Source organism: Fundulus heteroclitus, chromosome 3 (genome assembly GCF_011125445.2).
Source record: "Fundulus heteroclitus isolate FHET01 chromosome 3, MU-UCD_Fhet_4.1, whole genome shotgun sequence".
Taxonomy (NCBI): domain Eukaryota; kingdom Metazoa; phylum Chordata; class Actinopteri; order Cyprinodontiformes; family Fundulidae; genus Fundulus; species Fundulus heteroclitus.
In genome coordinates this window covers 43,202,775-43,220,386 of record NC_046363.1, presented here as the reverse complement: position 1 = coordinate 43,220,386, position 17,612 = coordinate 43,202,775, and the positions used below count along the sequence as shown (strand labels likewise).

Genomic DNA, 17,612 nt, shown 5'->3' with positions numbered 1-17,612 from the left:
GACTTCTTAAAGAAGGAAGGAGGCTTTTTAAAGAAGGAAGGAGACTCCTAAAGAAGGAAGGAGGCTATTTAAAGAAGGAAGGAGGCTTCTTAAAGAAGGAATGATACTTCTTAAAGAAGGAAGGAGACTCTTAAAGAAGGAAGGAAGGCTGGTCTTAAAGAAGGAAGGAGGCTTCTTAAGGAAGGAAGGAGACTCCTTAAAGAAGGAAGGAGACACCTTAAAGAAAAGAAGGAGGCTTCTTAAAGAAAGAAAGAGACACACTTTAAAGAAAGAAGGAGGCTTCTTAAGAAGTCGGGTTCCACATTGTAAGGCGACCACAGCGACACTCACATCATCGACAGTTGAGTTTAATTTCAGGCAGGAAAGTTATGATTTTGTAGACGAGCAGATGGTGAGTGGATACACTTTACATCCAGACTGATCAGTAAAGTCACTTTAAAGGCCCACGGGCCACAATTATCTTCTGATCTCTGCTAGAAGAAGAAGTTGTCATGACAACCGGAGATGTGCATGCAGAATATTCGAGGTTTCTTCATTTCTGAGGCAGGAATAGAAAACTTTATTCTACATATGGCAAACCTGCACAACAACACCAACATATTGCTAGCTTTGTCACATCAACCACACCCTTTGGAAACAAACCAGCGGTAGAAATGCTGTGATGTAAGCAACCTGGTCCAGACCTGCTGGGGTTCCTCTTTTTATGTCGTCCTGAAAATTTCAAAGATGCTCCCAGACCTGCCTGGTGAGGATTTTTATTCACTCCTTTTTTGTCTCCTACTTTATCCAAACTAAAGTGCAAATCTGAAGCATCTAAAATGAACCTTAATTATTAGTGAAGAAGCAGAAATAAAGACGCTGAAAGAGCAATACCACAAAGAGCTTAATGCATGTTAATCCATTTATTCCTAAACCATTTCCTCAAAATACCCGTGATTATGATTCAGAAGTTATTGGTCTTGTTAATATTTGGAGTTTAGGAGCAAAACTAAAAAGTTATGGCATACAAAAATGTGAATTTTATTCCATGCTAAATGATGCAGTCATGATTAACCTAAGAGATGATCCTCATGGCTTCAGATAAAGTGCTTTATCACCAGCATATAATGCTAAAAAATGGTTTTATGATTTTTTTTTTTTATATGTGACACTTTATATTTTTTATGTCTTTTCAGTGATCATATGAGTAAATGGCTTAATGAACATTTTTGTTTCAAACACGTAAATATTACATGCCAGGAGAAAAAAATTGCAACAAAAATAGATTTTGAATAATAATAAGCATAAAAACAAACCTTCACATTCAATTAGTAATGCTACCCATATTTGACACAGGCAGGCTATACGACATGCATTTCAATCTAGAACGTCTAAACACCACACATTAGGTTATAATAAGAAGAACAATATATATCCTCTTTTATTTAGACAATTAAAGCAAACGTGACTCATCTTTACTGTTATGAAGTAATTAAAAGCCATTGGCAGATTTAAATTTTTATTCTGGCTGACTGAGTAATTGAACGGTTTAAAGATTTTCAGCCCAGCTAAAAGCCGTTAACCACCAGAGTTTATCTTCCAGTCCTATTATTGATCCACAGCCGCTCTGTTCATTAAAGTAAGCCATAAAACAACCGACGAAGCAGCTAAAGCCAACAGAACATCACAGCCGCCTCCTTTTTTAACTTTGCAGAGACAATCCTGATCATAAAAGCCTGTAAGTTACTGGAAGCATGGTCTGCTATCAGTAAAATTTAAAATGTTTATTAAGTTAAGTGTATTGAGTAAATATGAAATTATGGAATAATTTAGTGGTCTGTGACCAAGTTGATAATCAATAATGATATTATATTATTAAGATAAATTTGCATTTTAGCATTTGTTTCTTTTCTATACAATGCTCTTTGAAGCAGAAAGGTTTTTGTGTTTTACATGTTTTCTTTTGTTTCTGAGTAAAGCACTTTGAGTTGAGTTGAATGATGCTATATAATATTTTGAATACTGTAAAATGTAATTACAAGAAATATGGATAAAGACAAGATGACAAGATGGAAGTAAATACAGTAAAAAAAAAGATTAAGTAACAGAACTGATGCACAATTATTGTAAGATAAATTAAGGGGCAGATATCATAAGATTGCTCTTCTCTCTGCTCCTTTTCATTCAAGATACCTTTATTTGCTAGTGTTGCGTGTATGAATTGTAAAGTTATTTTTGAATGAAATAAACTAAACTAAACTAAAATAATTCACACACTAATATGTGTTTTACTCCAGGGGAACATCAATGTCAGACGATGGGGGATAGAATTGAACCCACAACTTTCAGGTTGCAAGACAACTATTGTACCCATGAGCCACTATGTCCCACTTAAAGTTCTCCTGTGTTTCCCATCTTGAAGACCGGCAAAGAGATTTATGGATTGAAGATTAAAGCTCCAACAAACTCTGAACAACCTAAACAGATGAAGAATAAATTAAAAGAATTGGTTCTGTTACATTATCTAACAGTAATTGCTAGCCAGCAGTTGTGGTACTATTACATTTGTTTTATTTTATGTTTTTTTAACCATATCTATAACTTTGCTCATATTAAAGGTTGGACTTTTCTCATCAGTTAGTGTGACAGTATGCTATATGCAATAAATATGAAATTAATTTGAGGCTTTTTGCAGACATAGCAGAGTTAAATAAGAGCTCAGGGCACCTTATTCAATTCCAATTCAGTTAAATTGTATTTATATAGCACCAATTCAGATACATTTCATATCAAGCTCTTTACAAAGTCAAATTCAATTCAAATTATGTTGTCATACATTAGTATATATGCACTTTAAATTGTAAATATTTCTCCAATTAATACCAAATAATTTTTTTTGTCAGGTTTTTATATTTAATTTGGATATATTGCTGTAAGTCAAAGCCTTGCTGTGACTATGATCACACTGACAAAACAGACAAATAATATAAGATAAATTAGTGAGTTTCCTGTCCTTCTTTGCAAGGGAAGAAGGTAATTTTCATGCAGGAGGTGGACAGAATGCAACATTTCATCTCCACTTAAAAGCATTATGTTTATTCAAGGACGTTTCAACAAAGCACTCAAATGTATTTAAAACAAACAGGGTTTGTAATCTGGGCAATTTGAAGTTTGTTCTCTATACAGAGAAGAAACATAAAAGAAGTGTTATGTCTTAAATAAACTGCGATCTTAATGTGAAGTACGGAAGGCAGAAAGCTAACAGTGTCTGTGGAAATAAATAGCAACAGGTGTTTTCTGCTTTTGTCTCTGCTGGTAGGCGTTTACGGCTACATGTGCAGAAATCAGCACCGAGCATATGCAGAAGGTTTGTTTGTACGCAAATACAATTGTGCCACCTTAGTTTAACAGAGCAGGAAACAATATTCTGAGGTTAAATAAAGTAATGATGCATCTTTTAAATGACAAATAATTAAAGGTGCAGCTGGAGTGTTTTTTTTTTTTTTTTCTTTTTTAAAGACGGCTGCTTTCGTACAAACCAATCAGAGCCAAAGGCAGAGGAAGGCAAAGTCTGGTATGACCTTTGCTCCTCCAACTTTGAGGAACGCACAAACAAAAAAGACAAATAAATAACCTCCACAGCCACGTTCTATCGCAGAACGCCACAGCGTGCCCACACAGCCAAATGACAAGTTAGTCATGTAAGAAATGTGCTGGCTAGATGGTGCGTTCGATTTGCACTCTGAGGTCACAGTTTCTAAGTTCCCAGATGGAAAAGCAAATATAACGCTGGTAAAAGGTCTGAATTTGACTTGGAAAGTTTTGAAGGTCCTTTAGCACCCTAAGTTCAATATCTAATATGGCTGCCAATTTGTTGCAGAAGTAAAAAGGTTTGTTTGAATTTCTGATGTTTTTTTTTATCTCCCTAAATGAGTATTACATAATCTCTTATATTAGCAATTAACTTTAATGTTAGAATGCACAAAATGGAGAGAAATATGTTGTTATTGGCTTGTATATCCTGAGAGTAGTCAGCCTGGTCACTGACCCACAGCAATTAGCACATGCTGCTTGTTTTTTCTGATTCACATCTAGAACACGCTCAACTCGGCTGGAGTGTCATTTCCAGATCTGGGTCCCGACTTTCAAAACAAATTAAACACAGCATGATAAAGTCGTGTGACATAAAACTGCTTTTATAAAACAATGAAAGAGGGCAAAAATAAGGTTGGCCTTTTGAAACTGTTTCAATCAACCAGCAGCAAAATCCTCGTCATAAAGCGCTAGACGTGCTGCTTCTTTGGCTGCTGCAGCACATCTACCTTTAAGGCTTAGTCTGCTGTGCATTTAGCAATGGTGCTTTCCATTCCTCAGTTGTAGCAAGTGGTTATTTAAACTGTTGTTTCCCTTCCATCATCTCAAAGCAGTCCGCTCCTTCTGTTCTGGTATTTTCTCTTTTGGACCACTCACGGTAAACCTGAGAGGTGGTTGCGTTTGAAATTCCCAGTAGCTCAGCTCTTTCTGCAAATCTCAGACCAGCTCGTCTGCCACTAACAACCATGCCGCGTTCAAAGTCATTTAAATCTCCTTTCTCCTCCATAGTTTTGCTTGCTTTGAACTTCAAAACTGAATCTACGCTTATTGGCTGTTTGTATAACCGTAATAGAATGGATGTATCAAATACGGTGGTTTTGGTAGATCTGATGATATGTTGTGAATTGGCTCTGTATAAATAAAACTGAATTGAACTGAATGACATTTATATGTTGGCTGTGTATGAACACAGCTCAGAAAACTCTCTGACTACGTAATTGAAAGTATTTTCCTTCTTTTTATGGACAGGGGATGCAAACAAATAAGAAAATCTTTATCTGCCAAGCATCAGGGTTAGGTTTGGTCAGAGTCGTTTTTATTTTGTTTGCCTGATGATTTAGTTTGTGCCAGTATGTGTGAGTTTACTTCTTCTGCGTTTAATTCTAATTTATTCAGTTTCTTTAGGTATGAGGGACATGTACCAGATGGTTGATATGAGAGAGCTAATAAGGCAGCTACTATAGACACTCAGCTGAGTTTACAGATCTGCTCAACCTTCCAGAAACTCTCAGGGGAGAGATTGTGCAGTACAAATTATTTATTGGGCAAGGATGTTCAGGAAAGGCTGATGGCCAATATTATAAAAAATGGCAAACAGACTAAGTTATTTTATTGGCCTACCTCTGTTTGAGAAATAAATTGACTTTAATAGTTTTTTTTGCAAAATGCAATTTAAACTTCTCCAAAAAGCAGTATGATCAGTGGCATCAACATGAACTCGACAGCTGTGACAGTAATGCTACTTTAAATGAACTTATTTTTATTGCATAAGCACGTGTGATGTAAAGCATATAGTGCACATATAAAGCTGTACATTTTGCTCTATAAACTGGTGTGCAGATATTTGATTATGCAGTGAAAGTAATCATTCCTCTCATATGAAAAGAGCTTTGAATCTAACTGTAAAATTACCAGAGAGGATTTCTCATTAAAGCACCCCATTAAAGTAACAATGGTGAAATGAAATGACCACTTCAGACTGAGCCAGTCTTTAGTTCAGTTTACCTCTAACAGCTTATTCTCTAGCTTCAGTGTTGCTATGGCTGCAAATAACAGACTATTTCTGTAACACAGCTTCTGCAGTGTTTTGAAATTCCCCCAGAGCTTACCTTGATGGCTCAAACGCTCCACAGCCAGCAATTCTGAAACTGTTATAACCACGTAATTTACTTTGTCCTTCTTACTTCTTCCACCACCTCCCCGTACCTGTTGTCGTGCTCATTCTCTCAGCTCGACCGTAAAGGTTGTCATACCCCCACCTCCATATCCCACGCTTGGACCAACTGCAAGTTCACAACCTGTTTGTGTTTTGCAAAAAGTAAAACGACGGAAATGTGAGTCGTTGTTCTTGTGGAGTACAGTGGCAACGTTTATAATAACTTGTTTAAGCTTTCCTTTTTTAACTTAAAGAACAGGCAGAACTTGGCTGGACTTTGTTGTGTTGCCTGATGTCCTTCTGATTAGGAACCCAGTGGAGCAGATTGGGGGGGGGGGGGGGGGGGGGTGGGGGGGGGGGGGGTAAATGCCACTAAATGTCCACTGGGGGTTGTGGGCTATGATTCTTGCGGCAGTCTTTGAGGCAGGAGGAAAGACATACAGTAACATCCTTTGGTATAGAACAACTGTACAAGTAGAATTTGATGTTTGTCTTTTTTTATTGTATTTTGTCTGATTTCTCATGTGCAAGTGGATATCATTCCAATAACAAGTCTTTTTATGTAATCAACATCTTAATTTTGTTGTAAAGTACTTTGAACAAATTAAACGTTTTTTTTCCCAAACACTACTAAAGAATTTCCTAAGTTCTATTCAGCGCGGTCGGATCAGAGCTCAGTTACATCCCGCCTTCTGCATAGCCGTTTCGGCTTCTTTCACAGCTTGTGGGCATCTTTAATTGCTGCTTCAGTTAGAGTTAACGGAGCAGTAGAGGAAGAGCTGAAACAGTTTAATCAAACTGTTAAACTTTAGTCCTGTGATATGGCGACTTGTCCAGGTTGTACTCCCCGTCTCCGCCTCTCATCCATTAGCCGCTGGAGTTGCTCATGGTCTTAGACGCTGCTGCATATTTTGACTGATAGCCGACACAGCTCTAGTCAGCAGTGACTGCAGCTCTGTTTTCTTTCTAAAAAAGGGCACGTGGAATAATTTTCGGACTTTTCCGAACCAAACCCATGTACGGGGCATTGTTTCAGTTTGTGGGACACTGGGACACAAGTGAAAAATGCTCCACAGTCCAGCACAAACCGTGAAATCTAGTCCCTTTGTGTTGGTGACAGCCGGAGTTTATTGGTTGAGACCATGGGATGATCCTATATCGCTGGGCTGGGACGGTCATGCAGTCACGCCGCTGTAATACTGTCCAAGGTATGTTTATTTAAAAGAAATGGGACTTGATGATTACTACAATTATTATGTCAACTACGTAACATTTCTCTTAATAAGCAGTAGTGTAATCTCAGGTCCCTGTCTTGTGGTTTGCTATGTTTAGGGGCAAAGGTTAGGGCAGTTATAAGTTATAAGTAATTCCAGCTGACTAGTGTGAAAACGCTCGCATTGTGTCTCATTCTAAAAGCTTAAATCCTACAAAATCCAGGCACTTAATTGATTTTAAAAGTTGCTATATTATTTCACCACAAGAGAGAGTAGCAACCAAGGCTAGAATTATTACCAAAACATCAAAACTGGCTAACCGGAGGTTGCGAGACAAAATGGCACCGACCATTCTGACTTCCTGAATAAGGTGAATATTCTACCAATATAATTCATGTTTTGCTATGCCATGCAGACGCTCTGTCACCCCTGATGAAGATTCACTCATTTTGGCATTGTAAATGAAGTGGCTGACATGGCAGTGAATTCAGCTAATAGGTTTTATACAGGTTGGAGGGACTGCACCATAGTGGAACCATCCCAAAAAGTAACTTTGTTTTGATGCAGTATGGAATTTTTAGATTTCCCTTCATTCCAGCAAAGAAGCACAATACAAAACAGGGGTGCATCATAAGTGAGATACAAAGATTTATGTCATAGGACTTGGTGTTTCACAAAATACAAATTTTTCTATATATTTAGACCCTTGCAGATTTTTTTTTTAGATACACCAACATGGCAGGATGAGAAAGTACCAGGTGGACCTGAATGTAGCCTTCTGAGGATGAAGGCATTGCAATTGCAACCATAAGGAAACCACACCAAGGAAAACAAAAGGGTTGAAAGTGTTGCAGAGTGAAGAACAGTTACTAATACAGTATTACTTAGAATTAGTGCAAGCAGAAAAATGCAAATATACGGTCTGGTTACAGAACACAACTTCAAGGCATATTTAAAACCAAAGTGAGAGCTCAGGGGAAGCAATATTTTTTATTCATTTATTTTTGTTCCCACAAAAACTTGCAAACCTTGAGTGTCAAACTACTACTCCGTTATTATAAAGAAATACTTAGGTTTCATAGGCATCAACACATGCTCATGAGGAATATTGAGGGAAATAATAAAGCATTTCTTAGCAGTCCAATGACAAGAAATGTTGAATTGATTTAGTATGAATCTAGATAAAAGCAGAACTATTTCCACCTGCAGGTACAGCTGAGCCTGAACATAACACTCCATCCTAAATGGTAGAGCTGTGAAGTGATGCAAATAAAAGAAAAAGGCTGGTTGTGCCAGGCATCTGCCAGGTGTGAACGTGTGCAAGTCAGTGTGAAGCGGGGGCGTCACTGAACGCACACACTCAGCAAATTTTAGCAAAGTCTAAAACTGTGGTGAGAAAATGACTGCCGTCTTTTCAGAGGGGGTGATGCTGGTGTGGACTAGTTTAAACATCTTTAACAGCTGTTGGAAGCAGTTCCATTTCCCACTGGTGCATATGCAGATGTGCCAGAGTGCCGCGGGGGAAACTGTCAAATGAACTGATGTCGTTTGATGTGGCACATGTGAAGCCATGTCAGTCTGCCTGCTTCGTTTGATTCGTGTCGACATCATAACGACGTCGACGCATTGGTAATGCTGCTACAAACTATTCCAAGCCCTAAAGGTGAATATCAGAAAAAGTTCACAACACCCCCGAAGCACTTATTTTTTCTACTTGAAACTGTAACAAGGCAAGAAACAAGATGTTCCTTAATTCTAAAGAGATAGTTTTTATCTACTTTAGAATAAAACAATACTTGTCTTCACTATAAACATTATTGAATAATCATTATTATAGGCCATGTTAATCTCCATTACCGCAGCTTTTTACTGCGAGGATTATTTTATTGAGACAAGAATGGAGGTTCACCTTTAAACTTGAAAAAAGAACTTAAAAAACATGATGGTCAGAGATTATAATGCAATCCTATATGAGTATAAATCACCAGCTCTATCATGATATGTTTTTATATCGATTTGTTTGGATGACAACACGATATTTGCCGATATTACAGTCTGTTATGATTTATTATCGGTGTGATCAATGTGATGCGATATCATCTGCCTATCTAACAATAACATTTACATTGATATTAACCAGCAAAAACCCTCAAATATGTTTAAATCAAAAACAAAATTTGCATTTAAATTTACATTTTATAATAATAGATCACCTGTTCACTTTAGTCTTAGTCTTTTTGAATTTCAAAACAAAGGTGCAGCTTAAAAATGACAATATGGATCAATATTTTCTTTTTGCATCGATGTAATTGGATCGTTAATCACTGAATTGATATATCGATGTGTATCGATGCATTGTTACATTCCTACAGTGTAGGCCTGTTATTACATCTACTGTTTATTTTATTGTAATGTCTACCAACAGATTACAATTTTCACCCAGTTTACAGGCTGAAAAACTAGACGTCTGGAAATCTATAAACTATTTATGTCATAAAGTCATATGGAAATATAAAGGATCCATGCGCCCATACGTTGTCTTATCTGAGTTTAGGAGGATAAGGAGATGGGTGGTGAGATAGAGGAGGATGTGTGAGAGGAAGTGGTGTCCGTTTACCTGTAGCACACAGCACAAAATAAAATTAAACTTTAAACCAATATGAGTTTTCAATCTTTATAAATAGAATTTTGGCAATCAACTGATTTGTTTATTTTGTCTTTTTAAAAATAAAGTGCAGTATTTTGGTTTTAAAAGGAAACTTCCCTTTAAAAGATCTGAAAAGAAAATACAGCAATACATTAAATGGAATATTTGTCAGGGGTTTTAAACTGGTACAGTTTACTTTAAAGAGGGCGAATAGTCAAACGACACCATGATAAACATTGACCTAAAAAAACAAAACATCAGTGTGACGTCTAACCCATTTTGAATTGGGAACATACCATTGTACTACCTGCGGACCTTAAAACGTCTTTTACATCAGAGTTCTGTAATAAATACACCACCACAACCCCCACCCCCCCGCCCCCCCCACCCCCACCCCCACCCCCCCATCCTGGATAACGTTGTTGTTTCACATCGCACAAGAACATCCGCCCAGAACAACCGCCCAGATCATGGACCATATGAGCTCACAGATCATGTAGCTGTGATCGCAGAATCAGAAGAGTGTGACTTACAACATGCAGCTATAAGCTGGGGGGGAGAGGTGGGGGGGCTTCCCTAGGGCTGAGCTCTGCGTTGGTAACAGGTAACAGTCACATCTCTGCAGTAAAACAACGGTTAAACCAAAACGTACCGTTCTAAATGAACAAAAGACCAAACACATTCTGTTCGGCGAGAATGATGTCAGTGCTATGAATTTTTAATTGAGGGATCCTGTAAGAAATCTGGGGGTGATTTTTACAAGGATTTTAAATAAAACAAGTTGATTCAGTAGTTAAATCGAGCTTTCACCACCTTCTTCTTTAACAAAAGTGACTTACATACTTTTATTTCTTGGGTATGCATCCAAATGCAGTATCTGCAAGGAATGCTCTGATTGGATGAAAAAGACCAGTCTGTGATTGGCTGGTGCTGTGGTTCATTTACATATGGTTTATGAGATCACATCAGTTCGCCATTATGTTCTCCCTCCACTGGTTGCCAGTACGTTTTAAACTTTTATTGTTTGTTTTTAAAGCCCCTAATGGTCTGACCCAATCCTACATCTCTGATTTATTGAGTTTCTTCTTGAATGTTCTCAGAAGTGAATTTAAACATTTGGCTGACCGGACCTTTTCAGCTGTGCACCCAGCTCTCTCTGGATCGCCGCTCAGTCTCTGTCATCTTTTTAAATCCAAACCTAAGCCTTTTATGCCACATTTTCTAGCTTTTATTCATCATTTTATCTCTTTTGTTTTATCTGTTTTTATTAATATTTTTATGATTTTATTGTAAAGCACTTTGGCTGCCTTTCTGGCAGTTGTAAAGGGCTATAAACATGATAAATGAAATAAAACAAATGTTGTTATCCTCGTTCAGTGACGATAAACGTCTAAATGCATTCAGTGCTTTAAACACAAGCTAAACAGTCGGGCTCCTCAGCAGGTCATGATCTGTATAAGATTCTGCTGAGCATCACATCTTTCAGATTAGATGGAAAATGAAGGACTCCGTTCTGTGTACATCTGCAGAGTGAACAGTAGTAGTCTTTGGTGTCTTGTGCGTTCCCAGATTACCACTTCTAACTCATAGTGGTGACAGATTAATGACTTCCTTCCAAAATGGATCAGGCAAAATATCAGCGGATCAAAAGGAGAGTTGATTGTGAGGCTTAAACACGTGTCGATCATGGGAGAAGGATCTGGAGGGGACTTAAGTTGGCAGTAGTCTGTCCATTTAGAAATATAGCTTCTTATCTGAGAGCCTATGAACTTCATTTGCAAAAGTTAACAATTCCTTTCATTATTTAACAATTCAATTATTTCATAATGGAACACAAATCCACACCCGGGTCATTTAATGATAGATCCTCTAGTAAGAAACTAGCAGACAAAAAGTCAAAAACTGGGAGGATTATAACAGGAAGGTCGTACAGCCTAAAAGCAAATAAAAAAATGGTGAGTAATAAAAAAAATAAAATAAAGCATAATGACTCGTGTTTAGTGACGTTTCTGGAAATGACCAAAGCTCCTATCCTTCAGAACAGATTCTGCTACCTGCGTTGCTCCTGCAGCAAAGCTGAACTGAATAAACCTGGACTATTTGTTTCACGAACCACCTATAGAATGGCATCTTTAATTAAAACAGAAGGTAGTTCGCATCATATGGCCCTGACTTGACTGTTATTTATATCAAGGATTTTCTTGTTATTCTGATGCATTTGTTCAGGCTCTGCAGACGGAACTGGCAGAGAGCTGCCGCACCTTCAGGGCGTAAAGGAACACGTAGTAAATGCACACACAGATTACACTACAAACAAGAAACCATGTTCTCCATCACAGAGTGAAATTACATGCCTGAGGGATAGAAAGTTGCAGTGAGTAGAGTAGCAGTAAATAGCTTTGTTTGCTCAGAAAGATGGACGGGATACGTTGAGCAAAGGAACATTTCCAGGCCGTGTGTGCACAGTTTAGATACAATGCTTAGAGGGTAATGGTATCTTTTTAAAGGACCGCATCAACATAATTAAACCAAAGTCCCAAGCGCTGGATTAGAACAAAATGTAAATAATCATGCAGACAAACCTAGCCATAGTATATGTAGGTATTTTCTTCTCATAGTAAACATATTATCTGTGAACTGGGAGTTTTGTTAAAATGTTTACGCTTAACTTATCATTGACCCAGAGTCTAAGTTAGTTTATTTGGATTTTAAACCAGCTGAGTTAACTTAACAGCCAAAGAAATATTAGGGGTAATTTAAAAAAATAAATTTAGTCAGGCAAGAATATGAACATAAAAGCCATTTAATAAAAATGTGTTTTTATTAATTATATTTTTTTGTAGCTGAGAGAAATTAAGAGAGTTTAATCCCCACATCACTGGTTACAAGTGACCTTTCCACATGTGTCCCACCTCTCTGTGTGGAAACTCTGATTCCTTCAGGGCTTTTGGTAACTGCTTGGTAACTCAAAGCTTCCTCTGCAGATGTTCTGTAGGACTGAGATCTGAAGGCTGGCTAGGCTTCTCCATGACCAAACAGGTTTTTTTTCTAAAGCTAAATCTATGTGTGATGGCAGTGTGTGACGATCGGTCAGCTGGTCCAACCATCCATGATTTAACTTCATGGGGGGAAAAAATTATTTTGACCTTTGTAAAGGAGTAATAAGCAGTATTTCACCACTAGGTGGTGCTTGAGCGCCGGCTGTAGACTAAAACAAGACGTGTAACAAGCCGCGCCTCTTTTTACCTCCACTGCAAAGGATAAATACTAGGGATGGGAATCTTCACCACCAAGGCGATACGATACACATCTCGATACACAGCCAACGATTCGATACATTCACGATTCATGGAATTTCTAGTGATAAGATTCGATACGATTCTCCAACCTCCTGCGATCCGGTGTGATACAGAACGATCTAAATTTAAAATGCTGCGATACAGTGCGATACGATGCGATGCAATGCAGAAGAAAAGTACACCATGGACTACATAGTTCAAGTTATGGCACGCAAGCTAACTGTGCCTTTTATTTTGAAACAAAGGAAGTGCAAATTAGAGAGTGATTGTCTCTCTGAAACTTTATAAGTGTAAACTTCAAACAAAAATAAGATTTCTCTGAAGTGCATGTTGTCCAACAATTAAAGCAAAGGCACAAAGGCACATTTTCCAGTTAAGCCTTTAAAAAAGTGCTTGAAGTTTATACATGAGGTAAAACAAATAAAATGCCCTTATACAAAAGGTGCAGGCCAGGATATTCCATCTATTATAAAAACTAAAAGAAAAACTTAACACAGGGACACATCGCATTTTCCCCCAAATATACAATGCACACCATTGACAAGTACACCCCATTTGAAAAGCAACATTTTGAACAATATTCTAATAGGCACACAAGTAATTTCCAAAATGTGCATAGGTAAAAATGGTATGTCCAAAATGTGCATACAATATCTGAAGAGCAAACTAAGGTTAATAATCTAACTGAAATGTCATTTTCCATTTACTCAGTGCACATTTTGAAAATAACATGTCTACTTATTGAAATATAGTTCAAAATGTTACGTTTCAAAAGTGGTATACTCATTACCTCTGTGCCTCTGTAAAATGATTAATCATTCTGAACAAATGATCATAACAAGGGAGTAACAGTTCCCCATATGTAAATTAAGACAAGTGAATCCCAACATTTAACCCAGATGGGTCTTTTTCAAATTCTTTTTAAGAAAGATCAATTGATCAACATGGTCAGGGTGCAGGAGACTACGTTGGGCAGTGACAATATTCCCTGCACTGCTAAAGACACGCTCAGAGCTCACACTAGTTGCTGGAATGGACAAGTAATCCTTAGCTAAAGCTGAAAGGAGTGGCAGGTCCACCTGCCCTTTCCACCACTGCAACACATCACCGCCTAGTTCTAAGGAATCTCTCTCTCTGTATTTTAAAATTTCATCCTTAGCTTTCTCCCTCATGGTCTTCAATGGCGTTCTTGTGGTGATGAACTCTCCAAACAGCTGGTCCATGGCAGTCTTCTTTTTAGGAGAGGGCGAGGCATCATCATCTAAGGAAGACATGTACAAGACTATTAGTATATTGAACAATATGAGCAGTCAACACAACACAAGACTACACACTGTTTAACAATGATAACATACGAGTCAACATCTGTTGTGCTGTATTTAAAAGATTATCTCCATGCCCATGGACCAATAAATAAGTATTTTTTGTCTCTGTTAATGAACAGTCAATTACTCATACACAGTCAACACACACCTCTCCGTTCCCTGCTGGGGCTTCCGTCGCTGCCTCCCTCATCTGCCTCTCCTTCATACAGTGCAGCACTGTCTCCTGTCTGACAATCCAAATCAAAAAGAGTATTTTGTTGTCAAAATGTAAATAACAAGTCTTAGCACAGAATATAATAGCATTTGACCAGACTCCAAATCAAACATAACACTGTACATATTATACAGACAAATTGAACATAAAAATGTAGAGATCTATTGTGTGTGTGTGTGTGTGTGTTTGAGTGAGTGAGTGACAGAGACAGAGACAGGGAGGGAGGTGGTCACATTCTATAGGCCTAAAGTAAAAGGAAAAAAAGTCAATAAATTACCTGCTCGTTCATCTTCACCACCTCAGATGTTATTTTCATGAAGATGAGGTCTCTGGAGTCCACATCAAGGAAAGCCAGGTCTTTGAATCTGGGATCAAGGCCCGATGCATTGTAGAGGAGTTCTTGGAGATCCAAGTAACGATCAAAAAAATCTTGTCTGAAGCGCTGCTTCATATCTGCAATGATTGGCAGGTCAGTGTTGTCTTCGGAGAAGTGTTTGTGGAGTTTGGCTTGTATTGGGGCGATCATTGAGATGGTTGGGCTTTTTTCTTCACTCAAAAGTGTGGTGGCCACTTTGACAGGGGACATCAGCTTGATGATTTCCTGGATCAGAGTCATGTCGTCCTCATTCACTGCTAACAGGCCCTCTCCCCTCCTGATCCTTCTCGACAGCATAGCGTTCAACAGAGCAGGATGTTGCTCCCAGAATCTCTCCAGCATGTCCACAGAGCTGTTCCATCTTGTACAGACATCGTGAATAAGTTTGTGGTTGGGTAGGCGTAGCTGGGACTGAATTTCCCTCAAAACCTCAGCTGCTTGTGGGCTTTTATGGAAGTATGCAACAACCTTCCTCACCTTCACCAACAATTCGGACACCCTGTCCACCTTCAGTGCCTTTTGCGAGGCCAAGTTTAATGTGTGGGCTACGCATCGGACATGGGGTGTTATCTCTGCGCCAGCCCCTGCCACTAGCATGTTTCTTGCGTTGTCTGTCACCAAGGCAGGTTTTTTTTCTCCGAGGTTCCACTCGCGAAGTACATCTTGCAGCAACGCAGCCAAGTTGACCCCAGTGTGAGACTCATTAAACACTCGCGTTTGCAGGACGTGAGACTGCATGTCCCACTCTTCGTTCACGTAGTGTGCCGTAACAGTAATGTAAGAATCAGTGGCACAGGAGGTCCAACCATCAACCGTTATTGACACCCTCTGTGCACGACCCATTGAGCTGAGAACATCCACTTTCACTTTCTCGTAAAGCGCAGGAACTATTCGGTCCGAAAACACCCTTCTGTCTGGTATGCTATACCTTGGCTCCAACACTTCAAGCAGGTATTTGAATCCCTCGTTTGCTGTAATGTTGTACGGTTGGATGCCTTTGCAGAGGAAGAAAGATAAGGCGTCCGTGATAGAATTCGCCCGGGCAGAATTGCTTGCAAGTGGCGCTTGAAAAAAATGAGGTATTCGTGGCTCACGTGAAGTTGTTGGAGTAGCACTGCTAGCTGACGTCTCCGGGGACTGAACTACTGTACTGTGGTGCCGCTTCAGATGTTGCGACATATTTGTTGTGCTGCCTGTATATCGTACCTCTGTTCTGCAGTGTTTACATATGGCCATTGTCTTGTCCAACTCTCCATCTCGTTTGTAGAAGCCAAAGTCTTTCCATACCGTTGACCTAAAGCGCGTAACCGAATGTATTCTCTCTGTTTCGTTTTCCTCCATGCTAACGTGGTTTCTAGCTTGCCGCCTCTGTCCTCTTCGAAAGCAAGTTTAGACCCTCCTACTCGCGCGAGGCTTCGGGCGAGACTTGAGTGGCAGAGAGACTAGCATGCACGCAGTAGGCAACAGGGATGGAAAGAAACGCAACTAAAACTCAAAGACACGTTTCTAAAAAGTTATAATAATAGAAGATAATAATCAGTTTGTATCGATGCAGGTAGTTTTGATACGATGCATCTCGAGTTTATGTGCGGTTTTTACCGATGCAGACGTTTGCAAATCGATGCAACCGTATCCAACAGGTCGTTCCGATGTTCCGACACGCATCGGTGAATCTTGCCATGCCTAATAAATACGCAGCAAAACAGCGTCACCTTTCAGAGGAACACGTCTGCAGTGCAAAGAAGGAACTAAAAGAAAGCAACATTTTCTTAAAACTAGTATATTTTTCCTTGACTTGAGCAGCTAAATAAGACTATTTGCCAGTGGAATGAGTATTTGTACCCCTAAAATAAGATTATTAGCAATCCTGCACTTGAAATAAGGCAAGGGAGATTAAATGTTCTTATTTTAGGTGCAAAACTCCTATTCCATTGGCAAATAGTCTTATTGACATGCTCAAATCAAGGGAAAATAAACTCATTACAATAAAATTTTGCTTACTTTTGGATCCCTTTTTGCAGTGTAGGGAAGTAAGTAACTCATAACTTTATGATGCTTTTAGCAAGAGAACATTTTGATCTGCTGGGCGTGCTCTCTGCCATGTTGCTCCAACGCTGGACTAATCTGATGGTGGCGTTTTAGGGCAGGGAGGGGCTAAGCCCTGCGTGGCAACTGTTCACGTGCACGTACGTGCACGCACGACTGGCCCGGTTGTTTAAACAAGAGACTGGAGAACAACACAGACAGATGCAGTGTGACGTCATGCCATAGTCCATCTGAAATATTACCTTTAGTTATTCACATGACTATCTGTTAGCTCTTTCTAATTAAAATAATGAATTTCACCTAATGCTCCTTTCAACAATGGACATTGGTTGCACATGAAACTTTTGCAGCAGTCTGTAAATGTTGTTTTAATTCAAGACAACTTGGTCACTTCTCTTCAACACAACTCAATCACTTCCCTCTAATTAAAGCAGAGGTGCAGGGTTTTAGGTATCAGGAAAGCTCACTGGCTTCCATCCTGCAACCTGCAGCTTACTAAAGGTGTCTCCTTAGCCTGTGAGATATCTGATCAGCACATCAGAAAATGTATGCAGCAAGTAAACATGTGAACCAACAGTTCATTCTGTGCGAGCAGGATTATTTCAGGATAATGAGTTTCTCTCATTACATTAATTTTGATTAGTTCTTAAACATCTTGAACATGAAGTCATATCTGACTCTCAGTACACAAGATAACATTGGGATAGCAATTTTCAATTTTAGTTTACCTGCTGTGGTGAGTAAATTTAAATTGATTAATTCA

The 17,612-nt window shown here is 38.8% G+C and overlaps 2 protein-coding genes across 13 annotated transcripts in view; both read right to left on the bottom strand.

Annotated features, from left to right (window-relative positions):
- syngap1b (synaptic Ras GTPase activating protein 1b) overlaps positions 1 to 17,612 on the bottom strand; it is a 259,686-nt gene that overhangs the window by 138,807 nt on the left and 103,267 nt on the right. The window lies entirely within an intron of this gene.
- LOC118562696 (zinc finger BED domain-containing protein 1-like) lies at positions 13,085 to 16,482 on the bottom strand. Its single transcript, XM_036135460.1, has 3 exons — positions 14,705 to 16,482; positions 14,362 to 14,440; positions 13,085 to 14,149 (listed from the first exon to the last, which is right to left on the bottom strand). The coding sequence occupies exons 1-3, from the start codon at positions 16,142 to 16,144 to the stop codon at positions 13,779 to 13,781; spliced, it is 1,890 nt and encodes a 629-aa protein (XP_035991353.1). The 5' UTR covers positions 16,145 to 16,482; the 3' UTR covers positions 13,085 to 13,778.